This window comes from Eurypyga helias, unplaced genomic scaffold, assembly GCF_000690775.1.
Source record: "Eurypyga helias isolate BGI_N326 unplaced genomic scaffold, ASM69077v1 scaffold6639, whole genome shotgun sequence".
Classification (NCBI taxonomy): Eukaryota; Metazoa; Chordata; class Aves; order Eurypygiformes; family Eurypygidae; genus Eurypyga; species Eurypyga helias.
In genome coordinates this window covers 4,891-14,527 of record NW_010273913.1, presented here as the reverse complement: position 1 = coordinate 14,527, position 9,637 = coordinate 4,891, and the positions used below count along the sequence as shown (strand labels likewise).

The 9,637-nt window shown below is 37.5% G+C and overlaps 1 protein-coding gene across 1 annotated transcript in view; it reads right to left on the bottom strand.

Annotated features, from left to right (window-relative positions):
* LOC104515607 (adenylate kinase 9-like) overlaps positions 1–9,637 on the bottom strand; it is a gene marked incomplete at its 3' end in the record, with an annotated part of 52,927 nt that overhangs the window by 39,789 nt on the left and 3,501 nt on the right. Inside the window, 3 exon segments of the mRNA XM_010159647.1 lie at positions 3,620–3,732; positions 7,975–8,071; positions 8,157–8,209. Coding sequence (XP_010157949.1) covers positions 3,620–3,732; positions 7,975–8,071; positions 8,157–8,209 — 263 coding nt within the window.

Genomic DNA, 9,637 nt, shown 5'->3' with positions numbered 1-9,637 from the left:
TTTGTTACATAGCTAAGGCAGGTTTGAGCAACAAACCTTAGGTATCTGGACAGGCTGGATCAATGGGCCAAGGCCAACTGTATAAGGATCAATGAGGCCAAGTGCCAGGTCTTGCACTTGGGTCAAAACAACCACCTGCAATGCTACAGGCCTGGGGAAGAGTGGCTGGAAAGTTGCCTGATAGAAAAAGACCTGGGGTGTTGGTTGACAGCCTGGCTGAATATGAGCTGGCAGTGTTCCCAGGTGGGCAAGAGGGCCAATGGTGTCCTGGCCTGCATCAGGAACAGTGTAGCCAGCAAGACTAGGGCAGTGATTTTCCCCCTGTACTGGGCACTGGTGAGGCCATACCTTGAATCCTGTGTTCAGTTTTGGGCCCCTCACTACAAGAAAGACATTGAGGTGCTGAAGCATGTCCAGAGAAGGGCAACGGAGTTAGTGAAGGGTCTGGAGCACAAGTCCTGTGAGGAGCAGCTGAGGGAACTGGGGTTGTTCAGCCTGGAGGAGTCTCAACAGAAACCTTGTCACTCCCTACAACTACCTGAAAGGATGTTGTAGCTAGGTGGGTGTTGGACAGAGGAAACGGCCCCAAGTTGTGCCAGGGTTTAGATTTAGGAATAATTTCTTCACTAGAAGAGTTGTCAGACACTGGAACAGCCTGTGCAGGGAAGTGGTTGAGTCACCATCCCTAGAGGTATTTAAAAGATGTGTAGATGTCACACTTCGAGACATGGTTGAGTGGTGGACTTGGCAGTGTTAGTTTTATGGCTGGACTTGAAGATCTCAAGGGTATTTTCCAACCTAAATGATTCTATGATTCTAAGATTAAGTCAATTTTACTAGGTTCCTCTGACCTCTCAAAGCTTACTATTACCCAAAAGCATTGCATCACTGTCTTAGAGGCTAAAGGAGTCCAGCAGTTTTGAGCTCTGAAAGTATAAGCAACGGTCTTTCCAGAAAAAGCCCTGCAGACACAAATTTAGTTTAATATTAAACACAGATAAATCTGGATGTGGTCTGCGATAGTGAAAATTAATATTTAAGATTAGAGGGATCTGGCTAAGAAGTTTATCCTAACTAAAGAACATTCCTTTCAATTAAAAGCTAACATCACCTGATGATCTTAAAGGTCTTTTCCAACCTAAATGATTCAATGTTTCTATGACTCTAACAGTCTGTGACTGTTTCCGCCTCCCCACTTCTAGGAAAATACTGGGTGTGCCACTACTATAGGCTCCACTGAGAGCCTTCTTTCTACATAGTCACATTATATACTGTTTGATTCCTTCTTAGAATTGTGGGTGTTTCAGGCTGCTTAAGGAGTCCATCCATTCCAGGGATGGATACCTGACTTTGTTAATGTGGTAAGGATTGTTTTGCCTCATCTCTTCCTTTTTTCCTGAAACAAAAAGCTGGTTTGGTCTCTGCAATCACTTAGCAGAGAACAGGGGAGCAGAGAGGGAGATGCTGTCTGAATGTTTGCTCACTATGATCATAGTTAATAAAGCTTCTGCCTGACTCATCCTGAATTGTACTTGCATTAAGATGCACTTGGAGTCCTTAGATTTCTGATAAGCCTTAAGATGAGTATCTTAAAATTCTACTGTGGAATTGAGGGTGGGGCACAGCAAACAATATATAATCATTCTTCCTTTCTAAATCACCAACACCTACCCTTCAAACATATATGAAAAACCTGAGATAACAAGGAAACATTATAATTGTTAACATCAAATTGTTACAGAAACAGACAATTGGCTTTTACAGAAAATACAGAGCTTTTGAGATCGCATTGCTCGCAACAGGCACACTACACTCATTTTGACATCATATTGCTGCCAGTAAGAACACTACACTAATTTCCTGAGCTATCCCTTGAAGTATTATAATACCTCAGGGTATTCCTATATTTCTATAGTAAGTCATACAGCTGACACGACTGCTATATGAAATAGCACATTTTGAAATAGGAAAGGAGAAATTTGTTCAGATATGGTTCCTTTTTCAAAGGTATTTCTGTCTTTTCTCTTGGAGAAAAAAAAAATCCTCTAAATTGGTCTGCTAGTAACAGTATTCTGTTATTCCCAGAGTTATCTAGACTTTTCTTTCTTCCTTTCTTTTTGATATAATGAAAATGGCTACAATTTTGACATATCTGTGAAAATAGTTTGAACCCACTAAAATCAAAGGTAAAATTATTCATTTGACTTTGGGGCATGAATTTTTAATAAGTATTCAGTCTCAGTCTTATTCCCAGAGGAGAAGTTGATGTAACTTCATGAAGTCTAGAATTCTGTTTTCTTTCTAGTGTAGTTGGTATCGCTCTTCTATTTGTACTGTTGCACAAGAAACTATACAACATATATTCTCAAGAACTGGGATTTGTCACTATCTGATTGACTTTCTGTAGATGAAAATATCAAAACTGCCTGAAAAACAGCACAGAAGTATGTTTCTCTGATGTTTTAAGACCTTTCCATGAGCACAGAAAAAAAGGTTTGAAGTAGGCATTCACAAATTTTCATTATGCATGATCAAACAAACTAAGTCTCAAAAATATGGAATTAAAACAAACACGGACTTAAATCTGCCAAAATGATAGTCTAGGCCCATGCACTGAAGCTTAGCATCTCACAAACCTCATAGATGTGACAACTAGAATCAAAATCCCAATGAGAATGGAGCACGACAGCAGAGGCTGATTATTCAGAGTAAAAGATGGAAATCATCTAGCTGATAATAAATAAAACATATCAGGTGGAAGGGCCTGAACTCTTGTAGATGATTATGCATACCATTACTTTGTCTGCATAGATTCTGGCACAGTTTGGCATGGGCCAGCTAGTTATTTTCCCTGGTGAATAGCTGTGCACAATGTGGAGAACGGCACAGGCCTAAAGCCTTTCCCAGTGGGCAGTCTGGACACAGCTGCCCCACTCTTGTTGACAAGACAGGGTAGCTGTGTTCTGCTCAACCAGTTGGGCTGATGTCTGAAGAGCCACTGATACCTTGTTTCATTTACTAATATGGGCATAGCCAGCAAGTCCATTATTTTAAGTTACATTGAGAAAGTCCTCTTAATCCTAAATTAAGAATGACTATGTTTCCCTGGTTTTATCAGAGTCTCTTTTGTAAAGTATCTGGAATGTCACATTAGTAGTCATTAAGAAAATGAGATTTGTAAACAAGATGAATTAATGACTAGGAAGCAGTCTCACAATTAGTGAGCAAAGAATAAAACTATTTGTTTTCTAAATTCCAGATGTGAAAAGCTTCTTCGGGAAACACATGAACGGCAGATGTACATGTATGCAAAATCCCATAATAACAATGTTATTCAAAGTTTTCTTTTCTTGAAAACTTGTATCTTCTAATTGGTAGATGTGCAAAGATTGTAACTGCTACTGAAGTTTTAGAAAACGTCTGTTATTTTACTTGACCAATGCTTATACTGAAACAAACTAGTATAATTCCATTCCAACATGAAACGGAACAACTTATTATTCCTCAATAAATACTATACTCAAATGCACAGGAGAAAACATTCTCTCTTGACTTATGCAGCATATGAGTCTACAAATAATTAGGAAAATTACTAGCAAGTTATTGAAGATGACATTACCTTAATGTTAATCAGGAAATCCGGTTTTAATTTTAGACTTTTTATTTTCTCTATTTGCTGTGAAACAGTCATGTATTCCTCCGAGAGAGAAGGAAATCCAGTGAGAATATAACCTGCCAAATACATTTTATTAAATATACCTTTTAGAAGTTTATGACAAATACAGGACTAGTAATACTCACCTCCTTTAAACAATACATCTATTCAGTGGCACAATTTAAAACCATGTACAGGACATAATGCTGTCAAAATATTGTGTACCAATGTCTACTTTAGATGAAATACAGACAAAAGTGTGTTTTCAACTTAATATAGAACTTGCAAAGTTTGTTAACTCAGTTAAGAAATATAAGGAATGTAGATTAAAGATCATACACAGACCACCAGCTTCATGGACCCAGCTCACACATTGCAGTGCCTAAAGTAACGAGCTTTTCGTGACCATTTCTGCCACTAAAAGATTTTGTAAAAGGCATTACACAAAGTAGCCACACTGTGATGCAAAGCATTTATACAAGGAGTCTAGCCTTTTAAGGGTCTAGCCTTTAAGGGTCTCTGCTTCTATGGACAACCATGGGAGCCTGAACTGCTCTCTGGGATGCATAGTGCTCCTGGATGTTATATCCTCCAAAAGGAGACACTATGCACACAGCATGCATACTGAGTCACCTAACTTGGTAAGCATCCATTTACTCAGGATTCACAATGCTGAGTCCTCTTTGGCAAACAGCCACTGACTATATATGACAACCATGGTGGTAATAATACCCTTTTCCTAGTATTAGAGTGCTCAGCCCCATGGATGAACTCGTGGCTTCAAGTTCCCAGGAGAATACTGTAGCTACTAATGGCTGCATGCAGTGCAGTAAGAACTACTGTATAGCAAGAAACTCCATATTCATGAGCCCAGAATGAGAGACTAAACAAGAATCAGCTGGATTTTTTTAGCCTAATAATGAGAATATGCCCTTAGAGAAATGGTGCATGCTCCAAATGCTTAGAATTTTATGTGCTGACATTTAAATGCAAGTCTATGCAGCACAAAAACATAGCAAGAGGTATTAGGACTGAAGACTCCTCCTTCTTTGGGGAGCCACTATTCATCAATGCAAAATTTATAGAAGAGGATAAGCAAGAGAGAACACAATGTATAGTAATTCCCCTAGGAAATTAAAATCCTGGATTATAAAATGTTAATATCTTCAGAGCATCCTAACCAGTAGCGACATGTGGGGCGTCTGCACAGCCCCTGCTTATCAACACATCCCAGATCACAACAGCTGATGTGAGAGGAATGGGAAAAGATTACCCCAAACGGTTTGTTCGCTGAGAAGGTTTGCCCCCAAACAAATAATGTTGTGGGGAGGCTAACAATGATGAAGTTTACCTGAGGCAACCATCAACCAGATCAAATAGTAACCAGGGGACCACCAAGAAACTTTTGAGGGGAGAAGGAACAATCTTGTAAAGAAGCATTAAAACTCGTGACTGGGGGAAGAGACCACAGAGTGAGAACAAGGTAACCCAACCACAGCCTAACCAGGTTGGATGTGCCAGCACTACAACCTCCTGCCTAAGGCCTGACAGAGCATCCTCACTGTGGGATGCTGTAAGTAACCTGCATTTCAGCTACAGGACTAACAGAACATGGTTAAACAGTGACCCACAATTCCCGTGTGTGTACTTGAGCTCATGGGGAGCTTTCTCACTGGTGTGTGGATTAGCAGACCTTAGGAAATGGCACACGCAGACAAAGCTAGGGCACCCAACAGAATGTGTGCTCACATGGGTGAACATCCATTCTCAGAAAAGGGAATGCGTGCTTGGAACTTCTTTGCGTACATAACCATGTGAGTATACTCTTTGGAATTAGTTTTTGGAGGGTGTATAGAAATTTGTAGATGCTTATTAATATTTGGCAAGTGCCAAGTGCTGTGGTTTGTCTGCTGTGTGGCTGAGGCGGAACCTCGTCATTGACTGCCAGTTAATTACTTGCCATTAATAAATCAATAAACAACTTTGCATGATTTAAATCAAATCAGGACCTGTTTCCTCCTGTGATAATGACATAGATTTTTCCTTTGGAAATAGTATTTAGGTTAACATGATATGAACTTCTTGTTGGTTTTTTGTTCTACTAAAAAAACCCCAACAAACGAATATTTCAGCTACACAGATGTTATAATTCTGTATTCTCTTACCTACAATACCCTAAAATACAAAAATAATACCCTAAAATACAATACCCTAAAATACAAGTATGCTTGTTATTTTCCAATCCTCCAGTGCCTATGTTATCTTAGAAAGAGATATTGCTTATTTCAAGAAATCACTTAGAAGCTTTATAACAGACCTTCAGAATTAAAAAAAAAACCAAACACAGTTTTTAGTGACCTACAATTTTTAAATATTATCATTTGGTTTAGCACTTCTGAATACCTCAGACACACCTGTCTTCAACATGTGTCTTTTAAGATGAAAGAATGTAATTGAAAAGAATCCCTTATTGTTTGTAGTATTTTGAATTGTATTTTACGATGTTAAAACAAAAATTAAAAGCAAAATCTCAGCCTCATACAACACGGTTTCTAAAATCTTTAATGAATAATTAATAGCCAATTGACAGATTAGCTCCTACTGAAAGCCTACTTAAGCTTTCCAAGGATTATATTAAGACAGATCCTAAACACAAAGTGATTAGAACTACAAAATACTTAAAAATCGGTTTTGGAGATGAATTCTAGTTAGTAGGAAAAATAGTGAGGATGTAGGTTATTCTGGTCCCTGCTACTTCTGGGCATCTGTAGTACAGAAAATGTTTGGTTACAAGAACCAAACTTTTATCAATGTTATAGTCATGTTTACAGTCCTTAATATCTCCGTGGTCTTGGGTAATACACACACCTTAGTCACTCATCACCAGACTGAGGGGGAATCAGAGGGGAACTCAGATAACACAGACATCTCTTCAGGCATTTATTAACGTCCTGACACACGGCATTGCTGCTTCTTCTTCCCCAAGTTTTTTGTTTCCTTATCATCGCCTTTTTTCATTTCTTACCTATTTCTCTGTCTTTTGCCTACTGCTTTAAAAGCTTGGTTTCACCAGGTAAGGCTTTTGCAAAACTGTAGTGTCTTGGACTAGAGAAGTAATAAAAACCAAGCACGCTAGTTTTCTGAGCAGTAGAAATGTAACATTTTCTTGGCACTATACTTTTCTTTCTCCTATAATGGAAGTGTCAAATAAAAGTGAACACCAGAAAAAGAAAAACTACCTTTTCTTTTACTTTCTTTCCTTCCACTTAGCAGTGTATTTGTTTTCTCTTCAGGAAAGCAGGTTCAAACTTTAGCAAGATCTGCAGCACTAGTCTTAATAGCCTCAATTAACATAATCTTTCCTCAAAAAAGAAGAATTATTACCACTACTAATACTATTCTCATCTAACTTACTCTCAGTGACAAAATACAAGCGAATAAACAATGTTGTAAGAAGGTTGGGGTTTGTTTTTTTTTAAACTGTAATACTTTGCATTTGAAATAAGTTGTGTTCTTATTTTTTATTATTTTAGAAGTTTAAAATATTTTTGCTGGTGGGTTGTTGTTGTAGAAGTACTCAAACAAAAAAGAAAAACCTGTATTTTAAATCCTAAAACCTCTCTAGCTAGATAATATTGTCAAATCAGAGTCATCGCAATACTTAATGTAGGCCAAATTAATTTTCTCAAAATTGACACAGCATCTAGAGAACAAGTCTTATGAGGAGTGGCTGAAGGAGCTGGGGTTGTTTAGCCTGAAGGAGGCTGAGGGGAGACCTGATGGGTCTCTACAGCTACCTGAAAGGAGGGTGTAGGGAGGCGGGTGCTGGTCTGGTGTCCCGGGTAACTGGTGATAGGACAAGAGGAAATGGCCTCACGTTGCATCAGGGGAGGTTTAGATTAGATCCTAGGAAAAACTTCTTCACTGAAAGAGTGGTCCGGCACTGGAATGGGCTGCCCAGGGAAGTGGTGGAGTCACCATCCCTGGAGGTGTCCAAGGAATGTGTAGACGTGGCGCTTGAGGACATGGTCTAGTAGGTACGGTAGTGTTGGGTTGATGGTTGGACTACGTGGTCTTAGAGGTCTTTTCCAACCTCAGTGATTTTGTGTGGCAGGATAGGTATGACAACTTCTGATCTCCAATACTGGTAAATTAATCCCTAAATACACTCTCAGTTTATGGATATTCTACAACCTGAGGAGCACAAGAAAAGATTTAATGTCTAACACAAAATAAATTGTATTTGAGTAGTAATGAATGCAGTGTGTCAAAATTATAGCTAGCTCATTCTAAGAAGTTTAGGCTAGAAATATACTCACCAAAATGAGCAACTTCGGGTGACTCAATCTTTTTCAGAATCATTTCTGTAACCAGTTCTTCAGAAATACTTTGACCTTTAAAAAGCAATTCTTGACACTAAGGTAAAAATGCAAAACATAGTCTTATATAATATATATTTGTCAAGAATGTGACAAAACTTACTAGGAGATTAGACCTTTACCTTAAGCCCATATTCTGTTTCTTCATGAATATTCGTTTGAATTACTTCCAAAGCTGAGAAAGTACATTAGACAGAATAAAATTAAAATAATTAACAAAAAATTGTATATATAGACATGTATATGCAGAGATACATACATTCACACACACACAGGAGTATGTATGTGTTCTCCAAGTAACCAGACCATTTTTGTACGAACAGCCATTGCATTTAGGGCCATTACTATGTTTTGTCCATCCAGAACTTGGTACCTTCTGGCAACATTTGGGTAGAAGTTCTTCCCTACGGTTTAGCTCTATATATACTAGAGACAAATGCACAACAGCAGCCTTACAAGATTATTTTAACTATTAATTTATATCAAATTAGCATTACTGCTGTGTAATCCAGACATGAGTATTCTCTAATTGACCTAATTGGGTCATTCTCTAATTGACCCTGCTTTGAGTAGAAGGTTGGGCACAATGACCTTTGGAGGTCGTTTCTGAGTTATATTATTCATGTTTCTGTATGTTGAATTTTTTTGTTTCTTTCTTTTTTGATGTGTAAAATGAAAAAAAACTCTTAGCAAAAGTTGAAGGAATGTGTGCAACCACATGTGTGGGCACACTAGACAAAATAAGTTTAAAAGAAATATCAGGAGTTCTCTGAATCTACTAGAAAGAAGGCATAAAAAATGCAATAAATGAAACCTACATCAGTCATTAAGAAAAACTTCCTAACAGCAATGACTGTTGTAGAAATAGACTGCCTAGAGATTTTAAAAAAACAAATTTGATAAGACATTTGTGAGCAATGGTTTAAATACATTCAAACAGTGTGGACTGGCTTAAGTACATTCCTAAGGTCCCTCACAATTTTGGTCTACTCTGTTTTGAACGAGGCATTAATTTTTTGTTAGACAATCCTATGAATTAAAATGTTTATATTTACATAAGTCAAAACAGCACTTTATTAAAACTGAATTTTACCATACTATAATTCAAAATCATCACAATAAGATACTTCATTTGATAAATAAACCTGTGTATTCACAGGAAGATGAAGTGTTACACTGTCCACTAGAGGGCTTTTATATTAGAACAATAAGAAATACGAGGGGTCACATTTAAAAGAAAACATGTAATGAAAATAGATATATAAAGAGTTAGTTCCTAATCAGAACAGCTGTACACATATATACCCTAAAATCAGATTTATAATTTGATGTATCTAAAGAGGCACTCAAGAAATTGCGTCATAGTTTGGTTATTATGTGCTTTCTCCTACTTAAAAAAGATTATATTAGTCTTCAAACTGGTAGGACAAATCTGGTGGAAAAGTTTTCTTTTTTCATAAAACTTAAGCAAGTGAATCAAGGTTTGTGAATTATAATGTCACAGATACAAATATATTACCAGGGCTCTCAAAAATTACAGATTTTTATATTTTTTAGTTACTGCTGACAAAATTAGTGCAAAAGAAAACTGCCAGAGACAACT